The sequence below is a fragment of the Acinonyx jubatus genome, chromosome D3 (genome assembly GCF_027475565.1).
Source record: "Acinonyx jubatus isolate Ajub_Pintada_27869175 chromosome D3, VMU_Ajub_asm_v1.0, whole genome shotgun sequence".
NCBI classification, from domain to species: Eukaryota; Metazoa; Chordata; class Mammalia; order Carnivora; family Felidae; genus Acinonyx; species Acinonyx jubatus.
The window spans coordinates 53292212-53310038 of record NC_069392.1 but is presented as its reverse complement, the minus strand read 5'-3'; the positions used below and the strand labels follow the sequence as shown (position 1 = coordinate 53310038).

The 17827-nt window shown below is 32.6% G+C and overlaps 1 protein-coding gene across 6 annotated transcripts in view; it reads left to right on the top strand.

Moving 5' to 3' along the window:
• The window catches only part of CCDC178 (coiled-coil domain containing 178), a 421184-nt gene that overhangs the window by 97292 nt on the left and 306065 nt on the right, over nucleotides 1–17827 (top strand). For all 6 annotated transcript variants that reach the window (XM_053206558.1, XM_053206557.1, XM_053206555.1 and 3 more), the window contains one exon: nucleotides 1147–1300. In XM_053206558.1, the coding sequence (XP_053062533.1) occupies nucleotides 1147–1300 (154 nt within the window). The remainder of the gene's footprint in view (nucleotides 1–1146; nucleotides 1301–17827) is intronic.

Here is a 17827-nt window from a genome sequence, read left to right as displayed (position 1 = left end):
TCATTTATGATTAGGTTGTAAAAACTGTGACTTTTGTCCTGCTAGGACTATTTCGTCCTCAATTGTTTATTTGCTCTGATGAATTTAGCTGCCATGTTTTGAGATGCTCTATAGAGAAGCCTACATAGCAAGGAGACAGTCTAGGCCTCAGTCCAATGACCCTTGAGAGTCAACCTGCTAACAACCAGGAGTGTGATAACAAAGAGTCTTTTACTTATTTTGTTCTACTTGATCTATCATTTTCTGACAGAGATATTTTAAAATCTTATGCTAGTCGGTTTATTTTTATAATGCCGCCAGTACTTTCTTTATGTATTTCTAGGCTGTATTAAGTGCATATGAGTTTTTAGCTTTTCTATCTTCATAGTGGATTTGCATATATATGTATTTCTGCATATATGCATGCTTTATTTAATTTAATATTTCACTTTTTAAAATATATTTTTACTTGATACTGATATTCTGAAAGATTCCTCCTTAGAATTTCATTGGCAGATCTCATTTTATTTAGTTATTTAGAATATTTCTGTCATGTTTTAGTTTAGGTTGATTCTTCCAGGTCACCTATAACTGATTTCTGTGCTTTTATGTAAATCTGATCGTTATTTTCTTAATACATGTTGCAAACCCCTTTATTTGTTTGTTTGTTTACTTTTGTGAGGTTTGGCTAGCTTTCTGCTGATGTAGAAAAGTCTTAGCTGAGATAGCTGGGGAACAGATAAAACAGTAAACTGGGTCTTTAATGATGTGTGGTCTTTTCACTTCTACATCTTCTCATCATTTTTTTCTCTCTTTTTTTTTTATTAACCTTCCCATAGCTTTGCTACCCAGCTTCTGAATTAAAAGTTCTTAGGTCTATCATCTGAAATCAAATCGAAAGATGATTATTTTAAATAATTTAGAAATTGCTTTTCTCTCAGGTTTTTACATTGGAAACATAAATACACCTGGTGAATTTTTCTCACCACTTTTCTCACTTCTTGATCCTAAGTGGCACTTTTCAGAAGTTGCTTTGGGATGGGAGTCATTTTAGGAATAGGTAAATTCCATTGATTTACATTGTTAAGTCAAAAACTAGTTTATATACAATTTTAAACATGATTTTCCTTTTATTGTAGATAAAATCATCTGTGTTTTTTCTCCTAGGAGAGAGATAGATAAACTGAATTCTCTACATAGTCACTATGATACAGCAATAGAAAATGTTAATGTTAGTATCGAGGAGAATGAAGAGGTAGTGACTGAAGTATTAAGGGAAACAAAGACATCAAGAAATGAATTATCTGCTTTATCAAAAATGGTGAGTTTTCATTTTTGAAAATAAAAAATATACTGATTTTAGTTTTGAGCTATAGTTGCTGAAACTTATGGTGAGTAATTAAATAGCAGTTAGCCATTTTTTTGTTTATATTCATTTTCTTTTTTTTGTTTTAATTTAATGTTTATTTTTGAGAGAAAGAGACACAGAGTACAAGTGGGGAAGGGGCAGAGAGAGAGGGAAAGAGGGAGACACGGAATCTGAAGCAGGCTCCAGGCTGTGAGCCGTCAGCACAGAGCCTGACGCAGGGCTTAACTCATGAACTGTGAGATCATGACCTGAGCCAAGTCGGACGCTTAACCAACTGACTGAGCCACCCAGGCACCCCTATATTTGTTTTCTAGTAGTACATAAAAAATTACCAGAATTTTAGCAGCTTGAAACAACACCCATTTATTATCTTAGAGTTTCTCTGGATCAAGTCTCAGCTGGTTCCTGTGCTCGAGGTCTTCTAACAGTGGAATCAAGGTTATCAGCAGCCCTATGTTTCTTTTTGGAGATCCTAGAATGAATCTGCTGTCAGGGTCTTTTCAGTTTTGGCAAGACTGTTTGTGCTTTTAGAACTGAGGTCATTGTTTCTTTGGTGGCTGTCAGACTGGGATTATTCTCAGCATTTATTTATTTATTTATTTGTTTATTTATTTATTGTTGTGTATTTATTTAGTTAACATACAGTGCAGCATTGATTTCAGGTGATTTATCACTTACTTACAGCACCCAGTGCTCATCACAAATCAGGCTGCCTGCATCCCAGGCTGGTGCTTGCCTTCATCTTTTTTTTAATGTTTATTTATTTATTTTGAAAGAGAGAGAGGCACATGCACATGCCAGGGTGGGGGAGGGGCAGACAGGAAGAGAGAGAGAATCCCAAGCAGCTTCCGCAATGTCAGCACAGAGCCCACCACAGGGCTTGATCTCATGAATTGTGGGATTATGACCTGAGCTGAAATCAAGAATTATACTCTCAACTGACTGAGCCACACAGGCATCCTGTTCCCTTCATCTTTAAACCAGGAATGGGGGATTGAGTCCTCTCAGACATAGTGTTACTCTGACTCTCCCTTATGACTCATTTGCCTGCCTTCCTGTTCTTCTACATCTCATTCACTATAGTAAAAGAAAATAGTAGTAAAGCGAAATGATGAAATGTAAAACATATAATAGTATTGTACAAGGCAATAATATACACATTCTGTACCAGTTGGCATTCCTACTTAGTGTTAAAACTACATGTTTTTTTTAATTGCCTCTTTCTATTATAATATATTTCTATTATATTATAGTGTATTTCTTTCTATATACTCTTTAATTGTGTCTCATTAAACTTTTTAAATTAATCCATAATTAAGAGTGAGACTAGGCATGTTTTAATGGCTTTTTGGAGATCATTTGTATTTCCTTTTTTGTGTTAAAAGCTGCTTATGATTTTTCCTCATCTGTTGAGTGATTATATTTTGACTGATTTATAAGAATTTGTTGTATATTATTGATACTACATATTTTAAAGTTATATATATTAAAAATATTTTTATCCAGTCTTTCCTTTCTTTATGATATCTTCTGATGAATAGAAACTTCAATTTTAATGTAGTGAAAGTTATAAATATTTTCCTATGACCTTTGTGCTTTTCTGAATTTAAGAATTTTTTCTAATTTGAAATAAAAAATATTCTCTGGTATTTTATTCTAAGTGTTTTGAAATTTTGCTTTTCACGTTTATGTGATGATTTCAGATGAAATTATGTTTAAAATCTTCAAAACTGATATTTTTTCTCCTATCTCTTATTTATAAGTTTGGAAGTAATAAACTATCTAGAATTTTAGGAATGCACATTTCACTTGCCACATCTGAAGCATAATCAATATGAAATTCATATATGGGTGTGATATGAAACTGAGTTTCCAATTACATTTTCTTTCGTAAATAGAGGTCAGGTTGTTGCAATATAATTTATTATATTTGTGTGTTAATATTCAGAAAGTACCATCTCTGTCATATGAGAGGCTTCCATATTTGTGTGGATCTCTTTTTCCATTCTCTTTTTAATTTGTTTGGTACTTAACCATCTTTACCTCAATACCTCATGTCTACATACTAAACTACTATAATGGGTTTTGATTATCTATTATGGTGAATCAGTCTTAGGTTTATGGGTTTTAGGCTGTTTTGACCTTTGCACCATAATATAAATTTCAGTGTTATCTTACTCATTTTCTTCAGAAGTTTTATTGGAATTATGATTGGAATCATATTCGTTTATAGATTATATAATGGAAAAATGAAATTTTTATGATGGGGATACCTAAACATAAACATGATCTATCTGTCCATTTATTTGGGTAGTTTTTCTAAATTGAAACTTAACCAGTTTCCTTGGAACTTTGTAGAAGGCAAACTCTGAAAATCAGCCTGAGATTAGTCTTGGACAAATTAACCCTTATATCACCACTGAATTTTAAAGTTATTTTTTAAAAATTCAGTTTTAGGGGCATCTGCGTGGCTCAGTCAGTTAAGCGTCTGACTCTGGCTCAGATTATGATCTCACGGTTTGTGAGTTCAATCCCTGCACTGGGCTCTGTGCTGACAGCTCAGAGCCTGGAGCCTGCTTCGGATTCTGTCTCCATCTCTCTGTCATTCCCCCTACCCCATACTCTTGCCCTCTCTCAAATATAAATAAACATTAAAAAAAATAAATATTTAATGTAATTCTGATTTGTTTCTAAATTCTATAGTCTGTATGCTAGGTAGTACTTAAAATTTGTGGAGGCTTAATTTTTGTCCTACTACATGAGTAATTTGCATAAGTATTTTTTGGGGGGAAAACCTTGTCTCTGTAGGATACAGTTCTAAATAGGTTCATTTTGTAAACTGTGATAATTCTGTTATTCAAATCTTTTATATTTCTGATTTTCAAAAATTGTCTTATGTTTATTTATTATTGAGAGACAGAGACAGAGTGAGTGGGGAAGGGGCAGAGAGAGGAGACACAGAATCTGAGGCAGGCTCCAAGCTGTGAGCGGTCAGCACAGAGCCCGACGCGGGGCTCAAACTCACAGACCGTGAGATCATGACCTGAGCCGAAGTCAGACGCTTAACTGACTGAGCTACCCAGGTGCCCCATTTCTGATTTATTTTCTGACTGAAAATATTTATTTACTGAAAGCTATATTAAAATATTTCAGTATAGTAATAAATTTCTTATTTTTCTGTTTTTCTGTCATTTTTGTTTTCTATAATTTGTAGCCAGGTGGTTAGATGACACTAAATCTAGAATGTTTAGAATTGAGTTTTGCTTTTGATATATTTTATGTTTACATTTTAACCTATAAATTGTTAGAATTTTTGAAACACATACTTCACTTACTGATTATGATGCGTAATGAACATCTTTAATTAACTTCTTCCTGAGCAGTTTGAGGACCTTATGACATTTCTTGATTTATAGTTTATTTTCAAGCATGTTATGTCTGTCTTACTTAATAATCCCTGTATTAAGATAGTTTTATTACTTTGCATAATAAATGTTTTATTTTATTTTTTTCCCAGGGTAACATTTCACACACAGCTCTCATTTATCAGACATTCCTAATTGCATTATTTTTTCTTGTTACTAAAGTGTATGTTTTACTAGCTTTTTTAGTGAGCTAGATTTGATATTTTCAGAATTTTGTTTCCCTGAAGATGTCTTTATTTTGTTCTCATTCATGCAATGTAGGGGATGTGCGCCTGAATTAGTATGGGCACAATTTACACCACTACATAGGCAATGTAGAAGAATCCAGAAATAGGCAAAAACACTGGGCCGAAGTGCCAGAAGGGATAACATGGGATCAGTGAATTGGAAGAAACTGATCCTAGACAGATGGTAAAACAAGTATGTCTTCAGTTTGCCCTTGTTTGTCTCTGGAGCTTCTCTCTAGCTACCCTTTCCCTCTAACTCTGTTCTCTAGCTCCCTGGAAAAACTCAGGAGGACAGAATATGCCAGGTGCTTTCTTTCTTCTATCTTCTCATAAATACAGCTCCTTCTGATTATAAAGTCAGCATTCAACTCGCTCAGTCTCTCAGTCCTACCATTGCCTGGCTGAGTCCTCTCGTTTTATACTTCAGCTTGGGAGGGGGAAAATCCTTGGCCAAACGGTCTCTTCACTTTCTTCTATCTGCTTTGAATTCTAATTGCACTCACTCTATATTTACCTCCATACCAGTACTTACAACACTATTGAAGTCGGTGATTACCTGTCTACTTCTTTGTAGACTATAAGGTTTTTAAGGATAGGAGACGCATTGTGATTTCTGTTTTCTCTGTGTAACATGTACAGTGTCTCTCCAATAATAGGTACTCAAAAAATGCTATATATTAGGCATTCAAGAAAAGGCATTTCATGGTTTTTCAATGAGTAAGTTAACCAGTGAATAAATGAAAGAGAAGAAAGAGGGAAGGAAAGAGGGAAAGGAGGGAGGATCAGAGGAAGGAAGAAGGGAAAGAAGGAATGAAGGAAGAATAAATGGGGAGAAAGAAACAAACACCTCACCTTGTGAGCCTAGAAAGAACTTCTTGAGGTATGGAGTGTATAGTGTATACATTCAAATAATCCAAGGAGCTTTAAAATAATGCATGTAAGCATGTAACTTTCTTACATATAATTTCTTTCCAGGGACTACTATAAGCATCAGAGAAGTATAGCACAACCAATAAAAAATTTTAAAACGTTAAATAGTATTGTCAAGTAGCTATGACCTCAGTTTTCTAATCATGCTGAAATTTGTCATCTTTAAGAATATCACTGTTCATAAAATATTTTCAAAATGGAAAATTTATTCACTAAGCCTACAAACAATCAGTTTTTTTACTTCTTTGATCATCTTTAAAATGGCAAGTGTGGCCCTTCATAGCTAAATGTTATTCTTGATAAGCTATTATGAACATATTTTATAAAGTTAGTAATATATTTCAATTATAGAAATCATTTGGGGATTATCATACTTTCTGGGGAAGATGAGAACATGATGAAGTTTAGATATATTAATTTTTTTCCTACATTTTGCTCATTATAAAAACCTTTAAGCTAGGTTTTCAATGAGCGCATGTTAAACACTCAATTAAAAGCAATGATGTGCATCACTTCCATGCATTATTTTTTGGTATGCAGTTGAAACTTCTAGTTCAAGAGAAAAGTAAAAGATTTGTGCTGCCTAATTGCACATACAACCTAACTGATTTTTTAAAATTTCAAGGCATATCATGCTTCCAATTTAGTCTCTACCTCATTATCATACACTTTTCTCTAATTTGTGTTGTCACTGTGTCTATGAAAACACATTTTCCCTTCTCATTTCTACCAAAAAGGGCTTTTGTAAGCCAGAAAACATCTTGAAATTGGTTAAGTACTTTGAAAAATATTGTCAAGATTGAATTCTTTTTAGATGTAAAAGTACAGATTTTCTGTAAATTCTTTTCTCATGTTTTCTTTGAAGTCTATTTCTCCCATAATTCAGATTTTTTTGGAACACAATTTCATTATTTGCAACTCTTAGTGTTTTGTGTTATTAAAGAAACAGCCATATACATTTCATTTTATCCAGTCATTTCATTAGATAATAAAAAAATGACTTTTACAGATTTAGAGATCCTCTGTGATTTTCTGTTTTACTGAACACAGGTGCACAAATGTTTTTTATAAATTAGTTTGCAGATAAAGGTTGTAAGTAAGTGAATTTCTTTTGTATATACACTTATGTTTTCATTTTTGGATGTTGCTTTTGTTAGTAGAAATTTATTACTTATTACTACCTTATTGGTCTATATACTGTATAGTATAAATACAAATACCAGAAAACATCCAGCAAATTATACATTCTGTTTCATATTTTTACCTTAAGATCTTTTGAATTAAGCAATTTATTTCTTAAAAATAGATAAGCCAATAATTATTACTATCAGTTTACAAATGGGAAACCAGTCTAAAGAGGCAGAGTAAAGTTTCTCATGCACACAAAGCTGTTAAGTAGTAGGGCCAAACTCCAATGTGATTTTTTTGACATTGTTTCATTGTAGAATATTCAGTATAATAATATGTATAACATGTGACAATATATGTAAAAGTATATATTGCTAATTTTTTCATAAGACTCAAATCTCTTATTATGTGTATATTTTAGTGTGTGGCATATTTATACAATATTTTAAATACCTATGAAATTGACTATTTCATTTTTCATTTTAAAGAAGTACTTAATGTTATCTAAGTATTGATTTCAGTATATGCTCATTATCATGTTAAAAATTTAAAAAACGTACTCAGGTTATAAAAATTATTTCCAGGAATAGATATTGCTTTGTGAGCAATCTGTGAATATTTTAAAGAGTTTCTCAGTTGACCTATTGAAATGATGTATTATATTAATATTAAACCTATTTTAAATTCTTGAGATGATTCTGCTTGGTTATGGTTTATTGTTCCTTTAATTTACTGCTGAGTTTGGTTTGCAAGTATTTTATTTAAGATTTTGCATCCATATTCATAAGTTAGTCTGTATTCCAGTGTTCTTAATTTGTGCCATATTTGATAGATTTTCTTATCAGGATTGTGCTAGCTTTAAAAAATGAATTGTGAAGCTTTCTTCCTTTCTTACTATCTAAAGAATTAATATAGATTTAAATAACTTTTTCTTGAAAGTTTGATAAAGCACATTAGTGAAACTATGATGTTTTTACATTTTTTAATTGTTCAAATTATTCTTTTATTTGTCATGGACAGTTGCTTTATATCATCACATGATTGGTCTTATCAGGCTATATATGTCTTCTTTAGGTTAGTTTATAATTTTTAATGGCCCTAGAAATAATCCAAGTGGACGAAGATTTTGAAATTATTATCATAATATTATATAGAATGCTCTCTTATACTTTTGTTTATCTCTTATTTCTAATTCATTGTACATGCCCATTGTACATGGACAATTCATTTCTAATATCTCTTATTTCTAATTCATCTCTTATTTCTAATTCTAATATCTCTTATTTCTAATATCTCTTATTTCTAATTCATTGTACACGTCCATTGTACATGGACTTTAAAAAATAGGGGGTGGGCCTTAGACTGAATAATTCTACACTTCCAACTTCTGAAATGTTAATGTGTGCTTTTATAGTTACAATTTATTTTCTTCTTATTTCTTTAGGCTTATTTGTCCCTTTTTACTTATTACATCCTTGTTTTGAATGCTTAATGTTTTGTTTTTAAGTCTTTCTCCAAGAGCTACAGTTGCATCTTGTTACACTTTAAAGCAAACCTTCTTGAAAGGATTTTCTGTATTCACTGTCTCCGATTTCTCTCCTTGCATTCCCACTTAAGGTAATTTCCAGTCAGGCTGTCACCACCACACTACACTGAAATTGCTAGTGAGGTATCCTGGTTTCTTCCTTACAACCTTCATGAAATCTGGTAGGATTCATTATACAAACTATTATCTAAAATATTTTAAGGCCCTTTTTCAATGGCACAAATACTTAATGTGCATACCTCAAAGTTTAAAATATACTTTAGAATATGTGAGTTTAGAATAATGTGAGTAGAAGAAAATATTGATCTATGACTTCACCATCCAGATGAGGTCACTGTTCATATTTTGTGCATAAACAGGCTTTGTGCTATTTTTAAAAACTACGTTATCATATGCATATAATAATTGATAACATGTTTCTTCTTATATAGAAACGTATTCAAATCAGCTTTTATTTTACAATGTAACTTTAATGATTGAGAGTTTCTTAGACTTTTATTATTGGGTGTTAGGATGTTTTCAATTAAAAAAATATTTTTTTTTACATTTATTTATTTTTGAGAGACAGCACAAGTGGGGTAGGGGCAGAGAGAGAATGAAACACAGAATCTGAAGCAGGCTCCAGGCTCTGAGCTGTCAGAACAGAGCCCGACGTGGTGCTCAAACTCACAAACTGTGAGATCATGACCTAAGTCAAAGTCGGATGCTTAACTGACTGAGCCAGGCGCCCCAGGATGTTTTTAGTTTTTAAGTATTATAATCAAAGCTATGATAAGTATCTCTAAAACTTAAATATTAACATAACTACTCATTTTAACAAAATAATATTGTGATGGAAAAATAACAAAAGTTGAATAATGGTATAAGAAGTTAAAGCAAGATTCATATGCCTTCTTTTCTCAGAGGGCTTGAACGATTTGCCTGCCTTTTTACATTTTCCAAAATTAGCTCACTTTTTTAACAATATTTCCATTAGTTGAATTTCTTGGCTTTCATATCATTCATTAATCCTGTAGTTATTGTTACTGTCCACAGGAACTTGTATGGCAGCTATTCACAATTTAAGATCTGGGTTTATACTATTTTTACTTTTTACCTGATAAGTAAAACTTTTTACTTTTTACTTTGTTAAAACTTTAAATGATATTGATATTACATATTGTTTCTTTAAATCTAAAAGAATTTTTGAACATCACTTTAAACATAAACCACCTCTCAGAGCAGTACACATTCTATGATTTTTTTTGCTGGGTTCAGGAGAGAAGAGAAGAAAGTACTTTATAACCAGTATGCTTGTAGTTAGGCAGGATTAATCATTGTCCTGGACAATCTGCATTTTGTTTTACTTAGCTGTGTATATAGTGTATATAAAGGATAAAGGAGTCCTAATTTACAACACCTAATCTTTCTAGATGTTAAAAAGGTTGCCAGTGTATGAAAAAGTAGTTAGTAAACAAATACATCATATGCACTTTGTGTTTAAATTCATAGGAAAGACCGTTCTCAAAAAACAACTAGAGGAAGTGAAATTCTTAAAATCCCCTTTAAGCATTACAGGTGCTCATACTTTTTACTAGGTTGATAGAGGGGAGGAAGGGCTCTAGGCCAGAATGTCCCTTCAATGTTACTATGTATATAGTGGGCAAAGGGTCTAGTCTTCTAGATGTTTAGAAGTGCACAACATGTTCAAAGTAGAGAGTTAAAGCCACACCCTTTAAGTATTCTGTTAATTCATACGAATGGTTGTATTTGGGGAATGGGATTGTTAAACTTGTTGTTTTGGAGAGAGTGTGCTGACTGTTCACTGGGTAGCATGGGGATGGGGTGAGGGGGGCAGGGAAGGAGGTGAGGAGAGCAGGGTTCTGTGCCCATGAGTCTTTACACGAGTTCAGATTGTCTAACCATTGTTCTGTGTGTGCATTTTAGTTAATATTGCTGTGTATTAAAGGATCAACAAATCCTAATGCCCAAAGTCTACTAAAAGTATAGGCAGTAAAATAATCCCTTTTTAAATGTCCTTTTGTTACTTTTTAGGAAGAACTGTTCTGGAAGTGTCTGTTAATCCACCTCTTGGAGCTAGATGTAGTCCTGTACTTAGTCATTGAAATGGCAGAGGGGACAGAGGAGGGAAGGGAAGGACTTTTAGCTAGTATTTCCATATCTATAAGACAGTTTTAGGTTATAACCATAGGTCTGTATGTGTGTTTTTGTCAAGTATCTGTGTTTATTGTGGCCAAGTTTCATTATTTTGTAACATCTAGGCTTTTTGGATATCCTTAGGTGCCATGTATGATAAAATGTACAGCTAGTGAATTAGTCAGTTTATTAAGTTTGTTGTTTTTGTTGTTGTTGTTGTTGTTGTTGTTATAATTGAAGGGAGGAAGCATCTTGAACATGTAATTGTTGTCTCTGAGAAATGTACATCAGGACTTATTAGGCTGGCAGCAGAGGGGCAGAAGGAACTATAGAGGGAGAGGTGTATGCAGATGTGTTCATATTTACATTTTAATGATAACAGTTAATGTGTGCATCTCTTTTGGCAAGATTATGGAAATGCATTGTGATTCAATGGAAATGTACTTCCTTGCTAATATTTGAATGGTATACATTGGATAATGAATTCTTTTAGAAGCATTATACTTTGTGTATTCTGTTACTTTATGCCTAATTTTTTAATTGAACATTAAGGGAATGTAGTATTTTATTTTTTTGGAATGCAATATTTTAATTGTAATGTTGCCAATATTGTTATGTAGAAGCCTGTTATCATTTTTGTCTTTTAGGAAATTTTTGTTGCTAATAAAGACAGGATTACATTTCTTTTTTCTTCCGATTGAGTTGGTGTAGTGTATTTCTGGTTATAAAAATACTCAAAGTTTGGGGACTTTGAAATGGTAAATATTCATGGTGTGTAAAAAAAACATATAACTGTATGATTTTAATTACATTAAAGGGGCGGGGGCAGTGTGGTTAGAGAGAATCTCAAGCAGGTTGCACACTGTTGGTGCAGAGCCTGATGTGGAGCTTGATCCCACGAACCATGAGATCATGACCTGAGCCTAAATCAGAGTCACACACTTAATCGGAGCCACGAGGTGCTCATAAATAACTATAAAACTATTTATTATAGTTTATATTGTTTATTTTGGATTTTCCAAACGCGCTATTGTTTCAACTGCAAATGGAGGTATTATTAGTACTTCACTGTTTTTATGTCTTTTAGTTGTTTCTCTTATCTGATTACTTTGGGTAATACATCACAGTACAATGTTAAATGGTAGTAGAGATCATTGGCGTATTTGCTGTTTTCTTCTCTTGATGGGATTGGTGTTAGTTTTTTCCCTTAAATAAGAGTCTGACTTTAGGATTCAGTGTGCATTTCATTTATCTAGTTAAGAAAATATCACTTTCAGTTTATTGAGTATTTTTTTAAATTGGTAATGGGTGTTGAATTTTGTCTGTAGTCATTTTTGCATCTAGGGAGATGCTCCTGTAATATTTTCTCTTATATCTATAACAATAGTGATTTATATTGATGGGTTTCCTAATGTTGAACCTTAAATTATTGTAATAAATCTTATTTGGTTGTAGTACCTTCCATCCTTTCTTAAGCACATTCCAATTTTCTTTTTTGCCCTCACCATTCAGCCAAAATATCTCTGATTTAGGTCAACATTGATTTCCATGTTGCTAAATCTAATCACTTTTTCTTTGTCCTTATTTTCATTATATGTAGCACTTAACCAAGTTGATTATACCCTTATCTCTGGAAAATTTTTTTCTTGGCTTCTAACACACACTGCTCTTGTTTCTTCTTACTCTTCTGGAAGATTTTTTTCATTTTTTCTTCACTGGTTTCTCTATATTTCCCTAAATTGCACAAACATCTGAGAACACCATATCTGCCAACTCAGGCTCCACTTAGATGCCTAGTTGGTATCTCAAGATGACCTATTCCAAAACAGAACCTAAGATATCCACCCTCTCTATAAACCTGCAGTCTTCCCTATTCCAGTTTATGACATTCAATCCTTCTCATTTTTTAGACCAAGGCAGTTGAAAACTGCTTTGGAATTATGTATTAGTTTATGTTGGGAATTGCTAGGCCAAAAAAACCCATATGTTCAGTTTTAGTAGATAATGCCAAAATATTTTTCCAAGATAGCTATGATATACATTTTTCTCTCAGACCATCATGTATGAGCGTTCTGGCCTCAGATTAACACCATCATCTAATATTGTCTTTTATTTATTTTTAATTACAATTCTTTAGGAAGATATATCCCACTGTGGTTTTAAATTTTCTTTTCTCTCATGATTGATAAGATTGAGAATTTTTAAAGCACTTTATTTAGAATGTTGTTTTAGAGATTGTCACACAGAATCAGAATCAGACTCAGATTTCCTCTCCATATTCCAGTTGTGACCCGCACATTACACCCTTCTGAGCTTCAGTCTTCTCACTTGAACAACTAGATGTGTGTTAATTTAATATCCTAACAATCTGCAAAAGAGGGATTTAGGGGTTAATGCATTGTTTAAAAGGAATATATATAAAGGATGTCATATTCATTTAGAAAAACATTTTATGGGGTGCCTGGGTGGCTCAGTTGGTTAAGCATCTGACTTCAGCTCAGGTCATGATCTTGTGGTTCGTGGGTTAGAGCCTTGGGTTGGGTTCTGTGCTGACAGCTCAGAGCCTGGAGCCTGCTTTGGATTCTGTGTCTCCTTCTCTCTCTGCACCTCCCCCGCTCACACTCTGTCTCTCTCTCTCAAAAATAAACAAACATAAAAAAATTTTAAAAAATTAAAAAATAGAAAAACATTTTATTCTTAATATGATTTTAATATTTAAAATATTTATTGATATTTTATATTAAAATTTAATCTTTCATTCAATATGTATATGTCTAAAACATTATGAATTATGAATTTCTTATATTACAAACTAATTACTTAAAATGTTGTATATATCCTCTTTTCAGTGATGGAGTTATCAAACTATGTTTTCCCACCTCAGTGTTTTCATTATTTTTATTCACAACTATCCTCAGTAATTTCCATGCTATTAATGACTCACTCAATTTATAAAACAGTGAAATGGTGTAGACTAAGTGCTGTCTTTCTGAGGTTAAATTTCTCCTTAGTGTTATGAAGTAACGTGTTCACTGAGGCTAATGGTACAAATAAAAAGACACAAAGATTTAGCTATTTGTATTAACACCTATTTTCTCCCCATTAGATTTCCTGATGTCACATGAAGTACCCTATGTTACCAACACAGTGTGTTACCTTGCACATATTTTTCTGTGCTTCTATAAGGATATGATTGTATATATGTATGATTTGCTATTTTATTTTTAATCACAAAAGGGTCTTCTCTATGTACGCATTTAGTAAAGTTACTCTTTTACTTATAAATACGTTGTGATATTCCTCAAGGTTATTAGATATAAGCCTAATGTACTTTTTTAGTGGTACAGATCTTTCCCACTGTAAATCGCCATCCTATCAGTCAGAGTACAGTGCAGAAAACAGAAATCCCTCTGTTTTAGGCAGAAAGGGGTTTAGAGATTTCAACAAGTTTGCAAAACTGGCAGAGAGAACTGTAGGCTGGGCTTCCAGGAGTGTTTCCCCAGTTGACCAGTAGTATAGGCACTATGATATCCGAGGCTGCCTCTGGACCTGTGTTGGGCGTATGCCCGCTCCTTGGATCAGAAGGCTGGGGATATGGGAGCTGTAGCCACTGCTTCCGCTGCCACAGGGCCTCAGTACCCACAGCTGGTAGACGGACACTCAACTCTACAACATTCAGCTATACACATCTCTATGTGTATAGTCACATCTCTATGGCCTTATTTGCCAATAGAGAGAAAACAAAACAAAACAAACAAAAGAAAAGCAACCAATAATCAGGAAGATGCCTTTTACCTCAGTTCTACTTTCCATAATATGCCTGAATGTTATCTCCTATTGGTTGAAACTAATGTGCATCCTGAACACTTTCACAAATAAAAATAGAAACTGCCTGCCTTCCTTCCTGCCTGCCTCCCTGGCTTCTTTTCTGTTCTTTTTCTTTCCTGGGCTCTGATACACAAGAAAACACTTTAGAAGGAAGTTGCAAAGGAGGTTCGCTGAGCCATTAATTACACTTTATTCACGTCAGATAACTTAGTCAATTACTTATCTTTTGAATAAATTCAGAATGAATACAGTTATTAACCACTACTAACAATATTAAAATTAGTAACTTTATATATGTTGTTTTTATGTCCTGGTTCTTTGTATGTGATAGAATCTCAAAAGTTGGATTGTTGTGTCAGAACTAACTGTATTTTTCAAGACAGATATTACTGAAATATGTTCCAAAAAGTTTTGTTTGTATATTTGTACATATGTATGAGTATATGAGCAATACAGATGTCAGATTTCTCACTTTACTCAACACTGGAGGTATTTTAAAATTATACCAACTTAATTGTTGGGTAAAGAAGTGTTGGATTAATTTTCATTTTCCTTCCTGGTAGTGAAGTAAATTCATTTCATTTCTTTTTTTAGCCATTCAGCCATTCAGATTTCCTCTTTTTTTTTTTTTTTTGCTTGCACAGATTACTATTCATGACATTCTACATGATTTTAGATATTCCAATGATGAACATTTTCGAAGTTATGTTTATTATCGTTTGTATTAGGAAAGCAATTAGCACACAACAATATGTGTGATTGCCTGGATTTTATTGCTTAGGGCAGGGCTAAAGTAATAGTACTTCTTAAACACTGCAGATTTTAAGAATTATACGTATAGTACTTAAGGTGTGTTCATGAATGTTTTATAACTTCATTTCCTAAGCCTTCCAACAAACACCTGTCAGTCACATGGCAGTACAGATTATTAAGGCACTGAATTCTCATGTTTATTTTTTATTCTTTTTATTGGAAAACACATGGGAGAATCTATTTCTAAAGATTTACAATTGTTTGGTATATGAAATATGTATAATTTTAGGCATCAGAGCTACCACGTCTGATCTGGAAAGTACATTAGAAACTGGTTTGGGGTCTGTTTATGATTTTTGTACTTATGTAGATTCAGTCCTAGAAAAATGGTTACAAATAAAGATATTTACGTGTAGACATAAAGACGCTAGTGAAGAACACTAGTGAAGACACAGTTACATGTCTTTAGATAGATGTGAAGACCAAATAAAAGTATTTCCTAAAAATCCCTTACGAATGTTGCAAAAGTACAAGCAGCAAAGAAAGATTAGTGCGGGATGAACTTGAATTTTATTAGAATTCTGGATTTTATGAACAAGTGAAGAAAACAAATCTTTATTATGTGTTCTAAGATTAGTCACAATGGGCACAATTATTAAACAATCCACAGTTGTCATGTTGAAGCGCAAAAAGTATTTTATAAAGCCCATCAAAATTTTAAAATAGAAGGATACTCCAATGTGTGTGCAGACTGACACAGAATGAAAATGCTGAGACTCTACAATTATGTTTTTAGCATTACAATTAACGTCACAGTCCAGATCTGCTGAAGCAGTTAGCAAGACATTTATCAAGCCTGTTACCAAAGAAATGGTGACAGGGAGATTCAGGGATATAGCTAACAAAATGATTCATTAAATGCCCATGTCAAACAACAGTCCATCTCTTAGAGAAGATAACCAAATATATAAAGAAGTAATTATTATCTAGTATAAAAGTTGTTATAATCCACTGCAAAGCGATGAATTCATTTACACTGGGAATTCTTTGCTAATGTGTACAAATAAAGAAAATTTAAACTTATTGACACTTCTTGAGAAACAGCAGTGAGTCCTGGAATCCATGCTTTTGATTAAGCACATCTGATACTAATGCCATAGCCAGATAAAAGAAAATAATTCATTACACATATTCAAACAATTGCCAAGACAGGCAAATCTACCCACTGTTATATTCATAGGGAAGCCATTGCAAAACGATGTAGGCATTTTAAGAGAAGTCCTTCACCACCAAATACTATGTGCTATCAGATTTGTAAATGGATGATCAACCATTATTTAATATGTGCTTTTTAAAAAAACTCGTTCCCTATTTAGAAAAAGAGGTTCAGGTGTTCCTCAGTAAAAACCTTGGGCTTCTAGATGACTTTTATGATAAAACACTCCATTAAAAATTAGGATATTTTACAAAGGATATTTTTAATTTCACTCAAAAATCTAAAATGCCAAAAACCTAAAATGCAAATCTAATAGGTGTTCCACATTGAAGAAAAAATAAATCCAGCAAAACTGAAGCCACAGAGTATACCTTTTAATCATGTCAAGGAGGATGTGTTTCATTGAGTGATTTGGCTACAACTTTATCTGAGGAATACATTCAAAATATATTGCACTATCTAAAAAGCTTGACTAATAGTCTTCTTCAGAATTACTTCCCAAACCATGGTAGTAATGAGTGAGTAAGAAAGCTTGTACATCACTTAGTAATTGGACAGTTTCTGAAGAACAATTCTGGAAGATATTTCAAAGGAATTCTTGAAACTAGAAATTATTAAAAAAAACCATTTTTATTTGGGTTAGAAATACACTGTCCAGTGTACTGGGAAATTTATCTACACTATCAGTGTACTGGTTAGAAATACACTGTCCAGTTACTTGGGAAATTTATTAAATATACAGGTAAATCATAATTCATTGAAATTCTCATCTTAAAGTTACAACATCAATCCAAATATTTCTTTAATTACTGATCATAATTCTAAGAGAAATATATTTAGTATTATTTTGGTAAATTGAATACATTTAATACTACTTTTATTTTTATATTGTTTGTTTCCTAAATTGTTTTTGTTTTCAAAGTTGCTTTCCTTTATGGCATATAATACTGGATTTGTAACTTATAATAACAATTTTCTTTTTGAAAAAATTATTTAAATAAACATGTGACTTGCCTTAAGAAAATTATTAAATGCATACTAGTACAAATAGTATGGTGTTTAGTATGAATAAAATAAAAAAGTGTTCTGAAATGGTTTGGGAAACAATGTCCTGTTGAATTATTTCCTTTGTCATTTAGATCTGTTGCCTCTTAAATATGTTTTCTAAAATTGTATAATTCAATGATTTTTAGTATACTGGCAAGTTGATGCAACTATAATTTTAAGATAACTCATATTCTATTAAACCTTTGCATGGCTTCTTTTCACATGGATCTTGATTGCAACTCT